At 43.4% G+C, this 17375-nt stretch overlaps 1 protein-coding gene across 1 annotated transcript; it reads left to right on the forward strand.

Annotated features, from left to right (window-relative positions):
• Window positions 1-289: 289 nt before the first annotated feature.
• Window positions 290-8313, forward strand: ATP6AP2 (ATPase H+ transporting accessory protein 2; the record flags this gene model as incomplete). Its single annotated transcript, XM_079549221.1, has 9 exons — window positions 290-344; window positions 2224-2354; window positions 4363-4491; window positions 5017-5112; window positions 5404-5541; window positions 5832-5885; window positions 6717-6866; window positions 7661-7777; window positions 8119-8313. 9 exons carry the CDS (start codon window positions 290-292, stop codon window positions 8311-8313), a joined length of 1065 nt encoding a protein of 354 aa, XP_079405347.1.
• Between the last annotated feature and the right edge of the window lie 9062 nt (window positions 8314-17375).

The following is a 17375-nucleotide window of genomic DNA, read 5'->3' on the forward strand; positions in this document are numbered from 1 at the left end:
AGAGCTCTCCCGCGATCTGATTGGCAGAATGGAAACGCCATTCAAACCAAGGCTCCTCCCCCTTCGCGGCAGCACCCAGCTGACTGCTCGGTCCCTTGAGAAGGCGGGGGTGGTTTCGCTGCCGAATGGTCAGATCCGCCGTCACTCCCTTGGAGTCCCGCCCCGCCGCCCGAACCTCGCCTGCGGATTGGTCGCGGCGCCTGTCCTCTGCGGGCGGGTTCTGGGGGTTTTCGGTGCGGCGCTGCAGCGCGGCGTTTTCTCGGTGGGGTCTGGCGGCACAGCGGGCGGTATGGCTGTCCGCGGTCTGGGGGTGGCCCTACTGCTGGCTTCGGCCTGTCTCACTGGTGAGCTGACGGGGCCGGGGCGTGAGGGAGCCGGGCCGCGGCTGTGGGAACGGGGCGGGGGCTGCCTCGGGCCTCGGGCCCGTCATTCTGACCGGTGCGGCTATCACCGGGCCTCGGTGGTGTCGGGCGAGGGAAGCTCGGTGTGAAGTGCTGCAGGCTGAGCCAATGGTGAGGCCGCACCTCCGATGTTGGGCCTCTCGCTGCAGGAAAGACATTGAAGCCCTGGAGCTTGTCTGGGGAAGGGCAGTGAAGCTGTGAGGGGTCTGGAGCACAAGTCTGATGGGGAGCTGCTGAGGGAGCTGGGGTTGTTCAGTCTGGAAAAGAGGAGGCTCAGGGGAGGCCTTATTGCTCTCTACAGCCACCTGAAAGGAGGTTGTGGTGAGGTGGGGGTTGGCTTCTTCTCCCATGTAACAGCAATAGGATGAGAGGGAATAGCCTCTCCCTCCAGGAGAGGTTCAAATTGGATATTAGAAACAATTTCTTCTTAGAAAGAGCGGTGAGGCAGTGGCACAGGCTGCACAGGGAGGTGGTGGAGTCACTGTCCCTGCAGGTGTTCAAGATCCATGTGGATGTGGCACTGAGGGACGTGGGCAGTGGGCATGGTGTGATGGGCTGCTCGTTGGACTGGGTGATCTTAGGGGTCTTTTCCAACATTAGTGATTCTATGAAAAACGCATATAGCAATTTTGTGAATTCCTTCTTAAGCAAATGGGCTTGGAAGCATTGCTGCCACGCAGAGCATGGGGGTATGAACTGCTGTGCCATTAACATTGACAGCAGGCCATCCAGTGAACAGGTACCAACGTAAAACTAAGCCATATTTGGATCTACACTCTATGCATCTGTCAGTCCAGCCCATTTTCCTCCTGCTCTCCTTTTACTTATGCACAGTACTTTGGTCCTGTGGTGTTTGTTGTAATATGGCTCAGTTTACTGTCAACACTGTATGCAGAGTCACAACAGGCTTTGAAGCAACATCCTCAAGGTCAGATTGGTTGTCATTTTTCTTAGCATTCGTTTAACCTCAGTGTACCACCTTTTTTTTTTTTTTTTTTCCTTTTGCATTTGCCTGTTGATAGACACATTTGCAAAAAGTATGTTTTAAAATGAGTTCAGGTAGGCAGCTGGGTGCTTGCATGCACACAGCATTGCCATCATATGTGTTAAATTGAACTATCCCATCTCTCATTTTTATGGAGTCTGCTCTGACTTTATTACAGAATAAATATCAACCCACTGTACTGACTTCAGTACTGACTTTCAGCCTGCTTTGTTACTGAGGGTAATGTGGAATAGAGTGAATGGGGATCCCAATGTGAGAGGTCCTGTGGGTTGTGGCTGTGCACTGCCAGCCTTGGTCCAGTACTGCATGATGGAAAAGAAATGTCTTGTGGTCTTCTGTGCCCGAGAGGGCAACTGGAGCTGTTCTGCAGGAGCTGGATCGCTACTGGCAGCTCTCTGCTTCAGCCAGCACAGGTGGACTTAGCTGGTCTTGTCTGCTCTGGGTTCAGTGTCTCAGGCTGCTGTCTGCACAGAAAGAGTGTCTATGCCAGGCAGTTCAGGAAAAAATCAGCTGTGCTGATGTGTAGCAGGGTGTTTTGAGCCTTCCTGACTTTGCTGAGGGCTGGCTTTACTGGGTCTGTATTGTAACACTTAAACCACTGGTGAGTGTGCATATATGTACTGGGCTGTTGCTTTAATCCAAATGTGGATTTGTCCATTCTTAGTCTTAGCTATAGAGAAACCTTATCCTGTGCTCCAGAGAACAAAAACAAACGTTACTCATTACTTAACTCTGCCTAGGTGGATAGCTGTGAGAAGGACAAGAATGAATGAAGAAGACTGTAAGAAATTGACAGCACTTTTTGCTTGGTTTTAGGTGTGTGCGGGGATGAGTTCAGTATCTTACGATCACCTCAGTCAGTTGTTTTTCGAGATGGAGGCTGGCCAATCCCTGGCGATCGGATCCCAGATGTAGCTTCGTTATTCATGGGCTTCTCTATTGAAGAGGTAAGTTTGAGGTCTTGGCTGCAAAATGACTCCAGAATTACAGAGCTGCTCGGTTAACGTGCTTCCTGTCATGTGTTGGAATATATAAGATATTGTCCTGTTTGTTGTGAGGCGTGTATGACTTAAGAGAGTGTGGTTTCCAAGCACAGAGTTGTATTGGTCATATGAGCAGAAAAAAGGGCTGTGCTTGCTGGCTAGTTTGAGTCATCAGCTACAGAAGGAAGCAAGCCTGCAGAGCCTTTAGCAGTGTTCTGCAGTTGTTCTGTGACCCATCTGCATGCGTTCCTGCCCCTGTGCACTTAGCAGACAAACAGTTTCACTTAGGATGCTTAGGAAATAATCCAAAGACTTGAAAACCTAATTTGTTTGCCAAATTAGACCTTTGAGTGTAGCTTTAACGATATTTGACTTATGGCAGGAGAGTAAGTGCCCATGGCTTTATTCCACACTGCTCAGTGAATCTTCCCCTTGGCTTCAGAAGGGGTGAGTGGCTACTGAAGTAGCACATGAAAGTTTTTAGTGGCAAGGTGTCTCCAGCAGTGTCCATGCAAGCAGATACTCAAAGCAGCAAGTTGGGATATTCTTGCAGTACTAGCAAGGGAAGCTGTTTCCTGTTTCTTCCATATTGCAGCTGGTCAAGAGGCCTGGTAACTCTGTTTTGAATACAGGCCTGTTTAAAATGTATTTAGGAACTTGTCTGAAAGTACTGTGCTGTCAGTTATGCTTGTAGTCGTGACATTAGTGACAAAGAATACTTAAGCTTAGTAATCACAGTACATATACATGTAATATTTTATCAGGAAAAAGAGCACTACTGCATACGTTGCATGTAAAGAAGCTCACCAGAATAGTGGGTTTTGGCTCATTTAGAGAACTTGACTTTCAGCATACTGGTCATCCTCGTGTAGAACATGCTTATGAAGAGAAAGAGGTGATTTGGTACTCACTCTGTTCCATTAGCAAAACTAGGAATTGATTTGCTTTTATGGATCCACAGAACCATTTAGAAATAGTTCTCTTTTATTCTTATTCTTTCAATCCTAGAAGAAGGAAGGAAGCTCTTCAAATTGCTTTAGGTAGTTAAACCCTGAAATTGAAAGCTGCTATCAGCGTTGTCACTAAGGCAGAGGTTACAATGTAGGCAGCTTCCCACATTGGTATTGAGAGTGCCAAGAGTCCATAATGCTCATTTTGCAGTTTACATCAAGGCTGTAGTCTAGGAAAAGAACCTGATGGTGCAGCAGGTTGGGATTTTAGAATACTTACTGCATCACACTGGAAATTCTCAAATACAGTCACGAGGTGTTCTTTTCTTGTTATGGGAGGGTCAAACTGAACCTTGTTTTTGTCTCTATCGATGCTGTAAAAGGTTTCTCTTTTATTGGAAGTGATACAGTTCATAATATCAATGGTATTTCAAATCCAAACCCCAAATAATTTGGTTTCATGAAGCTTAGGCGATTATATTTTTTACACAAATGGAGAATCTTGTTTGAATTCTGTGCCTGAAAATTTGTAAGTGGTGAATTGTCTAACTAACATTCCTCCCTGTATTTCTTTCTCATATTGAAGTATCAAGATGTCAGTGTTTTAATGTGCCCAAATACATTTTGGTGCTATTTTATGAGGGTGTTGGTTTTTTGTTTGTTTGTTTGTTTTAGAATCAAAGCTTCACTTTCTAAATAAAGCCTGTTCTTCTGCTTTAGTTATGGTATTTATCTCCTGAAATATTTGTACAGTGCTCTCAGTGCATGCTTTCTTATGAACTTGCTGATAGCTTTTAAACTAACAGTTTCTTCATGATTAACTTGAGAAGTGTTTTGTAAGGTGGAAGTGTTATTGTGGTACATGCTTCCCTATGAATTTCCAGCAGGCTGTACTGTACAGAGATATCTACAAGACACCAATTAATTCTGCTTTAGTGATCAGGATGGGTTCTTTTGTCTTTCTTCCTCTCAAATACAAGTGATGGTGGTTGTTGTAGTTTGTTTTCACTGTTCTCTAATAGGACCTTCCCTGGCCTGGGCTTGCAGCAGGCGATCTGTTTCACAGGCCCCGAGCTGCTGTGTTAGTGACTGTGAAAGGAGTGGACAAGCTGACACTGCCTGCAAAAGGAATCTCTTACCCTATTGAGAATGTGAGTATGCACATCTGGAGCAGTCATGCAGCTCTTACATTCTGGTTACAAGACTTCCTACCATAGTGCTTGATGTTCTCATCATTTTGACTTTGCTTGAAGTTCACATATCCCCCCTTTGAATGATGGTCAGGCTGTAGCCATGAATAACCCAGCTTGACTCTGAGCTAGGCTTTCCTTTTTGGGTTCAATAAAACTGGTTGAAGATTGCCAGAACCAGACCATGTAGCATACCTAACATGCAGAGCCCTTAAATATGAAGAAATCTTCAGTCGTATTCACACTTGTAACTTCATGAAAGTTCTGAAGTGTACTTTGTCCATATTTTCTGTATATCCCATTAATAAGAAAAGGTTTCTAGTCTTTATTTGTTTCAGAAATTGCTGCTGTGGCTTCAGATGAGCTGCCCCAAAGTTGCTCTGGCAAACTACTAGATCTCCAGTATTCATGAATAATTCCAAATGATCATCACTGAGTCACTAGTTTCTGTCTTACCCAAAAATCTAACTAGGCTTTGTGTTTCAGGCTGTTCCTTTCAGTCTGGACAGTGTTGCGAATGCTATTCATAATTTGTTCTCTGAAGAAACTCCTGTAGTCTTGCAGCTGGCCCCCAGTGAGGAAGTGAGTATTGCTTCGCCTCTGATAGCAGATGCTCCAGGTGGTAAAACAAACTTGTATGAGTGGAGCAAAGCCAGTTAGTATATGAAAATATTTTGCTTTGGAGGGTGATTTGCAAGTATGGCTGATGATTATTGTGTGGTTGGAGGAGGTGAAGAGCTAGCGGGGGGTTGATAGAGTTAGGGTAGTTTGGTTAGGTTGTGGTTGGACTTGATTATCTTGAAGGTCTTTTCCAACCTGAGCGATTCTATGATTCTAACTTCTGTTCTTGTTGTACAATGGCTGTTCCTGCAGCGAGTGTACATGGTGGGCAAGGCAAACTCTGTATTTGAAGATCTTTCTGTCACGCTGCGCCAGCTGCGGAACCGCTTGTTCCAGGACAACTCCATTCTCAGCTCCCTTCCTCTCAACTCACTCAGCAGGAACAATGAGGTAAAAAAGCCATAAGGAGTACTTATAGAGTTAGTGTTTTTTCCTAAGATGCTTTTCTATTTTCCCATTTTTTCCCTCTTCTGAGAACTCCCCCTTCTTTTCCTAATCGACTTTAAGAACTAAGGTTTAAGTTCTTGTGTAAGCTTTATTCAAAGAATAATTTCCTTGTAGCAAGTTTTGATGCTGCAACAGATACAGTCTGTTCTAAAATATGTAGAGTTAAAACATAACGAGGATTCTCAAACTCTGGTGCCATCAAAGCAATTATCCATCTTTGACTTTGTTCCCAGGTTGACTTACTCTTTCTCTCAGAACTGCAAGTTCTACGTGATATTGTAACCCTGGTAAGACTTACTTTTTATTTTTATTTTTAAACACTTCCGTTACATTTGAGGTCTCAGACTTCACTCACATTATTTAAAGGTAGCGAATCCATGGCCAGGGTACTTGCAACCAGTGTTATACACTCAGGTGTGTCATTACTGGCTTGCATCAGTTTAAATAATGCATTCTCAAAGTATTTGTTACTGATGGAAGAAAGTGAGAACTTCGGTCACTTGTAGCTTCTTTTGTGTTCTGTTTACTGAGAGCAGAGGACATCCTAAATTACTGTTTCTCCATACCCACAAGAAGTATTCCATGAGAAACTTGCAGAGTTTCCCTTATTTTCTTACTTGAGAAGCATAATGGTAGTTAAAAGCATGCTCTGTGCCTTGTCATCTACTTCAAAATGTCACTAACGTTTGCTTGAAAAGGATGCAGTGACTTGGCATGAACAGTGGTAGTGATAGAAATGTTACAACAGAGAGATAAGCTTTTAATTATGATCTTTTAAAGCAAGAAGCTTCTCTCTCTTGCACTATGGAGCTCCTGTCTTGTTGCTGTTTTTTTTTTTTGTTGTTGTTGTTCTAAAAATTCATGTTAGGTGAAGGACTGGTTGAAAGAAACGAGGTAAAATAACTTGTTTTGGTCTTGCTGATCAGAAATGCCATAGTGGAAGTCTATGGAAGATAGGAACAGATTGCATTGCTTGTTCTTGGAGGCTGTTCCCATCTGCAGTCAAATGTCAGTGCTGCAGCTGGGCTGAGTCCCAGCAAACTGATGTTGTGACAGTGTGTTCCTAAAGTGACGTGTTTATGAAAGGAATTCTTTCTGCCCTCCACGGTGTGCCAAAGCTGTCCCGACACAAGCACTTGGCCAAAGATCATTCTCCAGACCTGTATTCCCTGGAACTGTCCGGTTTGGAAGAAATTGGAAAACATTATGGGGAAGACTCTCAGCAATTCAAGGATGCTTCTCAGATTCTTGTGGACACTTTGCAAAAGGTATACTTCCTGTCTAACCAACAAAACTCACACCAATACCATGGAAGTCATTTTTTGTGTTAACTACAAGGGAGTTAGCTTACTGATGCATGCTCTCTTGTGAGCTATCACTTCATTAGTAATGGCTTGACTTGTGCTTGGGTTCTGGTTTTGCTTCTTTTTTTCCCCCTTGTTTTGTTTTGTTTTGTTTTTTAATGTAGTTGTTACAAACTTCTCACCCTATGGAATCACATCAATGGTTTTCACTGTGGTAGCTGTTTTGGATAAAGGAGTGGGAATCTATTAGAACTCATATAAACATGAGCTCAATAGGTCTGTTTTCCCCAAACAAACATCTTTCGCTTAAAAACACCGCTATGTCTCACTGAGTCTGGCCTAGTGAAATGTGAAAATCTTTTTACCCCAGGGTGCAGTGTTTTGTTTCCCCTTGCCACAAAGTTATATAAATCTAAACATCCAGGGCTCTAAGAAATTAACTCTTTAGCTATGGTCTTCCATAGTGATGAACTAAAACTCTTTATTAAGACCTGATGCCAGTATGTTTTGAGTGTCAAAAGTGTGATGGAGAAGTGTAAAAGCATGAATTTAACAAGTTGAATAACTGTTTAATGTAGGAAATGTAAGCCAGTTGAAACTTAGTTGGTGGAACTGTAAGACAGTGGTGTATCAGGTTTGTTTTCTTTTTTAACCCAGTCCTGATAATCCTGAAGCTGACATGTTGTGGTTTATCTTGCTAACAAAGCCCTCTTTGGTTCCAGTTGAAGTTTTAAATTAAATCTCTTTGTCTCTTTCAGTTTGCAGATGAGATGTATAACTTGTATGGTGGGAATGCAGTAGTAGAAATGGTGGCTGTAAAGGCATTTAATTCTCCCCTCACAAGAAAAACTCGCTCCATTCTCCAGTCTTCACAGGTAGGATCTGTACTTGGTTCTCTGTCTTGCCTATTGAAAGCATGAATGCATCCAAACTGCATCACTTCCTTACTTGAGTAAAGCTTTGTTTTTTTAAGGACTAGGATACTGACTGATGTAGGCAAGTCTTCATTGACTTTCATGAGGCTCCTGTCAGCTCATTCCTTTGGATTCCATTAATGTCAGTCACGGAATCACTTCAGCATTTTGTGCCCTGGCGTCGGAATCGCTGGACAAAAATGCATCTCTTTTTTTTAGACTGTTTGGATTTTTGATGTAATCAGCACCTGTTTTGTATACAGGCAGACTTTAAAATAATGCACTTATTTTCTTTGTTACAGGCTGATACAGATAATCCATATAACCTTGCCTATCCGTATAACTACAACTACTCTGTAATCTTCAACATTATTCTGTGGATGATGATAGGCCTTGCTTTAGCTGTGATAGTCATCTCCTACAACCTCTGGAACATGGATCCTGGGTATGACAGCATTATTTATAGGATGACGAATCAGAAGATAAGAATGGATTGAACTAAACTGTATTCCAGCAGAGGGAAATGATGAGTAAGATCTCCTTTAAGTTGAGTGAAAACAAATATGTGGTTAATCGTGGAATTTTAAAAGGTGTATTTATTTCTAAGTATCTTGTTTTTCCTCCTCTTAAGCCTATTTTAATAGTTAGTAAGTAGCACTAGATTGGATTTAGAAATTCAAATCTACTTGTTTAAGAAAGTAAAAGTCCCCCAAAGTAACTGTTATTAAGGTAATATCATTCCATTTTTTTAAATCATGTTTTGGAAATGCCCTGCACTGCCCGTGACTGTGTGCAAAACAGATAAACTGAAATGATGACAGCAGAGTTGTTTGAAACTTCTCCACGGGGAGGTGATGAGTTATAGCTAATTTGTTGTGTTGTATATTATGAACCAGTTGTAAATGTTTGATGTAAATATTTATGATATAACTTTGGAGAGGATAGTCATTATTCTTTAGTAATATATGAAATGCAGAAATATTTCTATGGGATTAGGAAACTAGTGGCAGAAATGGCATTTGGATCACATGATGATGGCTTAAATGTGAATCACAGCCAGAATGGCTGGGCTTACCTTGAGCTTTAATAATTTGGAGATAGTGTGGCTGGGCTGTACAGTAGAGAGTCTAGAAATATTGAAATAGCACCAGTCTGGTCATGGTATAACATTGCATACAGCTAAAAGTTCCTGTTAGGATGCTTCGTATTCCTTCCATTTGTGTTGATATTATTTAAAAAAAAAAAAAAAAAAAAAAAAAAAGCAGACTTTTTGATGATAAGGCTGGACCAACACCTGATTTAAATATACCTGGATTGTAGTCCTGCTTCCATCATTCAATAAAACAAAGAATAGTTCCTGAATGTGTGTGCTGTTTGTTGGTTCGTAGGAACGGCTGCTTCTCTTCAGTACTGCTGCCCAGCTGAGTGGAGCAGGTGCAGCCAGCTGTCTTTGTCTGACAGTGGGCCCATTTGAGATAGAGTAAGCTTTGAATTTTCCCACTACTGATTGCTGGTTCTTATGTCCTGTTGTATTATTTCCTGTGTTCCTTAAGCTCAAGCTCCATTTCTGAGATCTCTGCATGAACTTCCTGGTCAGTTACACCTTTGCCACAACGTGCAGTTGTGCTGGGATGAGCTCATGTACCAAAAGAAATGAGGAGCTCATCTCTCCCACAAGAATAAGTGTATCTCGGGGGTAAAAGGTATTATATTGTGATTCTGGTAGGCCAAGTACTGTTGTGTCACACATTTTGTTAGATAAAACAAGCTCTACAGCTGCTGTCTGATACCAGGACTAGCAATAGTTTTGCAAGCTGAGGTTAGCAGCCCTGATAGTGCCTTATTTTAAGCAAGGTGGATTATTGGTTGCCTGAAAATCAGCTGTGGTAAAGCCTTTTTGGTGAGAATTTACTTCAGCTTGAGTTTCATGCTGTTCTCTATCCAGTTAATTGCTAGTTCACTTGATTCAGAGTTCCTCATCAGATTAGTAGTGCACTTCACATACTGGCAAAGAGTTTTACAGGAGCCTACTGTTTAAGGTGACTGCGTAACTAATTGTGTTTTAACGTCTGCTTTCCAGATACACCTGCATAGCTACAGTGCATTCAGTCGGAAGTTTGCAATACTGAATTTGTGTAAATGAAGGACTTGCCATTGCATTGATAATCCCTCAGAGCTCTTTTCCACCTTCTTGATGTTGCTGCAGGCTCTAATTTTGCTTTTTACTGCTGCTTTCCACCATCTGTTTGAAGGGCACTTTCAAATTCCCACTTCCTGTGTTAGCAGTTGCATTTGTTCATATCATGGCTGTGGGCCCCCAGTGGGTCCTGAAGGTGTTTTTGAGCACTCCAATGTGCTTCTTAAATAACACTTGCTTTGTACAGGACAGACTACTTGTAGAATCACTGTAAAGCCATTGTGCTTTAGTTGGAGCAAGGTGTTATGTTATACAGTAATACTGATTCTTTGCTAATCTAATCTGTGGTTACAACTCAGGTTCCTGAGCCAGGAATAGCCTTTTTGCATTTAGAACTCAGTTAACTGGAATGAAAGTGCTGTCTCCACCACTAGACCTGCTGTTGATCATTCCCTTTAGGTTTAATCTTCCTAAGAATGTAAACTGCCATATCACAAATCTTCTCACAGAAATTGCAGGCTTTGCAAACCCTTCCTCAGGGAAAGCAATGAAACTGGCACGTGAAGCTCTGAGGAGGACAGCAGTGAGAGCAAAAGCCCACAGTTGTGTTTCCTAAGGAGAAATTAGCACAGTTTCTTCAGAGCACTCTCACAAAGCCAAGAAAGGTGAGGAATCGAAGGATTCAGGGTGTTCCTGCTGCTGGTGGAGAGCTGGCTGCCAAAGAGCGCTCCGTCCCCAGGCGGCTGATAGGGGAGCCTGGGTCAGATGTCTAGGTTCAGGCTTATTTTATACCTTGTCCAGTTTTGCGATGGGAGAGGATGAGAGTTTGGGTATCTATCCTCATAGTGTGCCAGCATTCATGAAAAAGGAGAGAAGTCTGAGGTGGTTGAAGCCTGAGTGTTGCTTTTGATAATTAGAAAAGAGAAAGTGAACCATAAAATAAAGGGTTCTTTAAGGAATCAACATGCTGCTTTTTCTAGATGATCCTCCAAAGCCCAAACTCGGCAGAAAGGAATTAATTTTGGCTCTGTGTACGCCACAACACTCCAGGCTTCTTTGTGGCAACATGGCAGCCCAACTCTGCCCATGTACTGCTGTTGTGACACACAGGCAGAGGAAGCCCAAATTGGATCTGAAATATGCAAATGTTACATTAATTAAAAAAAAAAGAAAAGTACAAGTCAGGAAACCACATTGAAATGCAAATGTTGAGCAATTCTTCTACTGCCTGCTGGGCTTTATAGGACAGTCTGAGTGGAAGCAACAAGGACACTGCTGGTGTGCAGGGAGATGAGCTTCTGTCTCAGAAAACATCTCAAACCAAAATAACCACACACAGTAACAACGATCATTTGTATCCTATTGCTGATGCTGTTTTGTGGCTGTGGTGAAGTGGATGATTGGAGCTGAAACTCATGGTCGATCTCTTGGGGGGGAAAAAAATGGAAACAAGATTTCTCGATTGAGCAAGAAGTGGTGATTGGCACTTTTGATTTTTGTGGAGGGAGAGGTGAGGGAGCAGCGTGTGTATGGCGGGACAGAGAAGGAGGCAGATAAGGGTGACTGAAGTGGAAGTGGAGGCTTTTGCATCTCACAGAAGAAAAGACTAAAATAAATCAGGAACTCAGCATTTGTTGCCTGTCCTGTTCTGCCAGTAATGCGGGGTGGTTCCATGCAGGAACTACACTTGCAAGGCACTCAAAGCGCAGCACTTCTGCAATTCACGGCTGAAGGAGAGAGAAGCAACGAATGACAGCCAGCCAGTGTCTGCAGAAGCCAAATCCCTGCAAGAACAGCTACTGGTGCCACTGCTGCCAAAAGCCCACCCAGGTGACTACAATCCTCTTAAATAAGACCAAGTGATGGTGTTGCACATCCCAGTAACCTTTGGCAGATCCAATCTCTCTGTGTCAGTCTGTTGCCAGCTGTACCGACTGGCTTTCAGCAGTTCGGGTAGGAGAAAGCACTGAAGCAAGCCAAGGACAAACAGGCAGTGCTCTGGAAGCGCAGCAATTCAGGTAAGTGTCTGTAATAAAATTATTAGGAATTCTACTCTCAAGCAGGTCCATGAGGAATGCCCAGCAGCAGCTATACTCACAGTTCCTGGGGACAGCTTTTAGAATAGAAGTCTTATCGTTAAGTAGGGGCTGCACCACCAGCGTGCTTTGAGACTTAAAAACTATTCTTACCTTTTGAAGATAAGTTTCACAGTAAAGGCCTCTGAAACTCAAATTTCATAATGCTATTGATGTCATCCAACATCGTCAAAAATACACAGCTAACTCCTTGGCATGAATATACATCATAAAATTCTTTAGAATGCTTCATAGGGGAAACAAAATTAATGGTTACACCAAATGTTTTTATAAAGGTAGTTAAACCCTGCTTTCATTATGCTCCAGTGCATGAATTTATGATGACAAATGTATATGCCTTTAATTTGGTGAGCATATGCTTTACATTAGGCTGTGGGGATAAAAGCAGTACGGCCAGCTGAATTCACAGTAACTTAACTGGTACCGTACAGCCACTGCTGTGAGCTCACTGGCTGCTGGAGGACCTCAATGCTGCCTATCTGCTCGCCTGATCACCCCCTCTATTTAACACAGTTCCAAAAAATGCTGTGGTCAGAGTGCCCAAGGAATTGATACAGTCTATAGCAATACCCATATAATCAATTACAGCGTTTGAGCACAGCAGCACTAAAAGGGAGCTCTAACTACATCCTGCAGCAGGTCATCAATCAAACTCTTGACTAATGTGCAGTAGCAGCTTGGAAATAAAAATCCACTTAAGTGATCAGACAGCTCTCAACTCTTAAGAATCGGTTTCTGTCACCAAGTGCCTCAGCAGCAGGGGAAAAAAAAAAAAAGGAAAAAAATACATAAAAATGGAGGCCGTTGTCTAAGAAAAGCACTTCTCTAAGTTTGCAGCTAATCCTGAGGAAAATCACTGGATGTTTTAAACTGATGTGGTGTTACAATCTAAGCTATGTGAGGCAGTGTGCAGCTCAGCCCCTGTGTGAGCTTCTGGGAGGTGAGCGTGTCCTTGGGAGCAGGGAGGCTCTGCTCGATGGTTGGGGGGAGTGATGTGGTCTCCCCTGAGCCTCCTCTTCTCCAGACTGAACAATCCCAGTTCCCTCAGCTGCTCCCCATAAGACCTGTGCTACAGACCCCTCATCCTGTGCTGCAGAGGGAATGCCAGCCTCAGCTGCCACCATTCCCAGCAGCGTAGGAGCCATTAGTCACTGTAGCCTTCATCTGCCATTGGGCAGAGAAGAAAAAAGAATCTAAGAAGCTCAAGTCTTTTAATCATACCTCCTGCCATGTTCCTTTATGATTTTTCCTGTAATGTACAGCCTAACCAGCTAGAAAAAAAAAATTCCCACCTTTGTTTTCTTTGCTGCTCAATCTTCTTTTCCAGCCCCTGATAATTATTTTTTTCTTGTTGTTTCTCTTTTTCAAAGCCTTCCAACCTCTGCCTTTCTTTCCTTTAAGAAGATCCTTGTAATCTCTTATAAGAGCCAGAGCAATAGAAATAAATAGACAAAAACATTCTGATAGAATGAAGGATTCCCACATCCAGCGCCTCGCTTTCTTGGCATCTGAAATTTGTCATTCTCCAGTCAGAAATAAACTCTTTGGTTCTAGGCTTCTGTGAACTGCAAAATATAGTGCTTAAATGATATTAAATGTGATGAAATCACACAGAATCGTACACAGAATGGCCTGGCTTGGAAGGGACCTCAAGGATCATGAAGCTCCAATCCCCTGCCACAGGCAAGGTCACATTTAATACTAGATGAAAGGCGAGGCAATGACAGGGTGGAGAAAGACTGCAAAGAGCAGGCAAGATTCCTGAGCATGTACAAAGAAGAAATAGGTGGAAAATCCCTCCAAAACTAAGCCTTGGTTTGGAAATACAGTGCTGTTGGCATGTGCGTTCAACTGAGTCCATCCATACCTACTGAGTGTACAGCAGAGCCAGGGAAAAAGCAACTGCAATATGTTTCTCTCTACAATGATGATAATGTGAGGTGGGGGTTGGTCTCTTCTCCCAGGTAACAGTGTTAGGACAAGAGGTACTGGCCTTAAGTTGTGCCAGGGGAGGTTCAGGTTGGATGTTAGGAACCATTTCTTCTCAGGAAGAGCAGGGAGGCAGTGGCACAGGCTGCCCATTGAGGTGGTGGAGTTGCCATTCCTGGAGGTGTTCAAGAGCCGTGTGGATGTGGCACTGAGGAACATGGGCAGTGGGCATGGTGTGATGGGCTGATGGTTGGACTTGGTGACCTTAGAGGTCTTTTCCAACCTCAATAATTTTATGATTACGTAGTTAAAGGAAGTGTTTACTTCATTTTCTTTCTGATATACTTAATGTCCTAAGTAAATATGAGGTTAAGAGTACTCATATAAATTGAAGACCTACTCCAATTTTTAGGAAAATGTGGACTTCCAAGAAAGCCAGGCACAAAGATATTTTTCTCCAGAGAAATGAACACTTGATGTAAAGGAACATTTTCACTATCATTAGAAGAATTGCTGTTAAAAACAAACTCCAGCAAAGCTTGCTGAAGGTAAAATTAGATTTGTTCTATAAAATCAGCTGTGACAACAGCAGAGTGGAGGAGGAGGAAATGCCACTTTTGCTAAAAGCTTTTATAACTCCTGAGCTATGGAGGAAAACGGCACAGAGCCATCCATGGAGGAGGGCTGGAAGAGACTGCAATCCAGACAATAGCAAAGAGTGTCAGAAACAGCCTTTCACTTGGAGCAGGAAAATGGAATTCTGACAGCTTCATTTTGTAAGCGCATGTCCAAAATGAAAGGTCAGGAATTACAACAGTGAGTGCTGCATCGCTACGGAACCGTGGCTATTTGCTTTTCATTCCTAAGGCTTCGACATCAGATTCTCCTCAATACTTCAAGGTGCCTCCAGTCAATGCATAGAGGAGTTCCTGGAGGCAAAAAATCATCACCTAATTTCGTTGTGCAAAAATATGATGGAAACAGCCAAACTTGGGTCCTAGAGACCACTATGTGGGCTCACCTGAAATAAGAACAGTGTGTGCCTGTGTGTATTTTAGGCATCCTTCTATGGCTGGGAATTAAAGTGAAAGAAAATACCTTTTCCCTTCAATGTGGGTTCAGAGCTGCATTTTGTATTGAAGAATAAAAGAGAAAGGAAGTCTCTGCCATAGCAGAAGTGATGCTGGAGTTCAGGCAGGCTCCGTGCAGTGGTCTTGTGTCAGGCGAATCCTGAACAGTTCTGCAACCATTATGGGATGGGAGAGGGGGCTGTGTGTACTTACCTTTACTTCGGTGCCTATGTAACTCAAAGGGGGATTAAAAACTGGAAAAAATCAAAGACAACCAGAGTAACATTTTTGTGTCTTTCCTTCAGGACGAAGGTGTGAGAAGCTGAAATGAAGCAGTGATGCAGGTTACTCAGCCCCCCCTTCTGGTTGTTTGGTTGTGCTGGTTAGCAGAATGCAAAATTCAGATTTGCAAAACCATGGCAGTGATCATCTTACAAAAAAAGGCCTTAAACAACAACAGCAGCAATCCAAAGCCCGCTGCTCCCCGTCTCAGCCATCTCCATGGGAATTGGGCACTAGAATTTGCATGGAAGAATAATTATGTAATAACTCAATTGTAAATAAATATCTTCAGATGTCCTCTCAGCACTAAATCAAACCATGCAGACAACAGGCATTCCAGGCATTCAAATCATTACATTTCCTTCAAAATCTGAAAATGACAGGTTGGCTTTATTACTGTTTTAAACCATTTACCTTTTGATAACTCACGCTCTTCAGGGGTATGGTGTGATGCGTGGGGAATCTTAGCTGTGGGGGCAGAGGGGAACTAAAATAAAAAATAAATCTGGGCAAAATCAATTCTTTTCATGCTGACGGAGCAGCAGTGCAGCTGGCACCAGCAGGCAGGGTCTGAGGTGCTGCATAACTGCACCATGGAGCTGCTCACGAGAAGCACAACAGATTGTGTATTAGCAACAATTTCTCCTCAGAAGAGCAGTGGCACAGGTTGCCCAGGGAGGAGGTGGAGTCACCGTCCCTGGAGGTGTTCAAACACTGTGTGGATGTGGCACCTTCTTCAAACTAGTCTCTCTAAGCTGATAACTTGATCTCACTGGGGAGGGCTGAAGTACTTTCTCGGACAGCCTCTTCCACTTCCAGGCCCCTCTTCCAGCTCCCTCCACTGCTTTTTATCCATGAGTCAAGTCTTTAAAGAGCTGTTGCCAGGTGAATTTTTGGTAGGGTCTGGCAAGAGAAGGCACGAAGAGGCTCCTAAAACCAGTCTCAGAGCCAGCCTGTTGTCCTAGTGTTGCCTGGAGGGACCTGAGCTCCAAAGCAAAGCAGAAGAGGTCAATACTCTCAATAAATGCAACACAGAGCCTGAGCATTTTATCTTATTCATAGCTATACAAGCACTCAACCTCTAGATGACTTCTGCAACTTGCACAGCAAGCACTGTACCTTCATTGCAGGCTCTGCAACAGAGAAGGAGCAGCTGTGCTACCTGAAGGAGGCACTACGCAGCCCCTGCAGCCTCTCGCCCCAAGGAGAACAGCAGTGTCACCACAGGGCCCACCAAATCGGACCAGCAGCCCTTGGTGTCCTGCCTGGGGTCAGTTGCTGCTGCTGCATCTGAAATCTGCCCACCAGCTGCAGGAGTCATCCTAGGAAAGTACACATTCCTCCTGGGTCACCTTGAGCCTCAGATGTGTGCGTTAACGTCACTACCAGGCCACCAACGCTACTAACATTTCAAGGTCATATCAGCTAAAGTAAATGAAACAAACCTAATAATCCTCTTTCGGGATGCCCAGAAGCCCACATGTTGTGTTTGCTCACCAACTCCATGTTTGGATAAAAGGTTGCTTCCTTCAGACTTAAATCTTCCTCTGTTTGAGCAGCTGATTTCTCCAGCAAGGCCACACTGTGACCAATCTATGGCCAGCAAGGGGGTGGCGATGGCAGTGCAGCTTTTGTTTTAGCACCCATCTACAGCAGGAGATAAATACAGAAGTAGAGGGGAAAAAAAACAACTTCACAAATCTACTTTCAGGCCAAAGGAATGTGCTTTCAAATCTTAAATGTATTCACACTGATTATCACCAACTCAGTATAGACATTTGGAGCTTGGAAAGAAGTGATCTCTAAAGCTTGCCCTTCCAGTGTGAAAGATTTAACAAAAGGCAACACCGGTCCATAGATACCAAAAGGAGCTTGATGTTTCTGAGCACAAAGTGCTCCCCTGAGCTCAGCATGGAGCTGTATCCACACTGCTACATGAGAGGGGCAGGACCCTGCCTCTCCACAGCATCCCCAGCTGACACACAACTGACCCTGTAACCCCTCCAGGGCACACTCAGTTTACAGGAGACGGCTGGAGCAGTGCC

The sequence above is a fragment of the Tetrao urogallus genome (genome assembly GCF_951394365.1).
Source record: "Tetrao urogallus genome assembly, chromosome: 1".
Lineage (NCBI taxonomy): Eukaryota > Metazoa > Chordata > Aves > Galliformes > Phasianidae > Tetrao > Tetrao urogallus.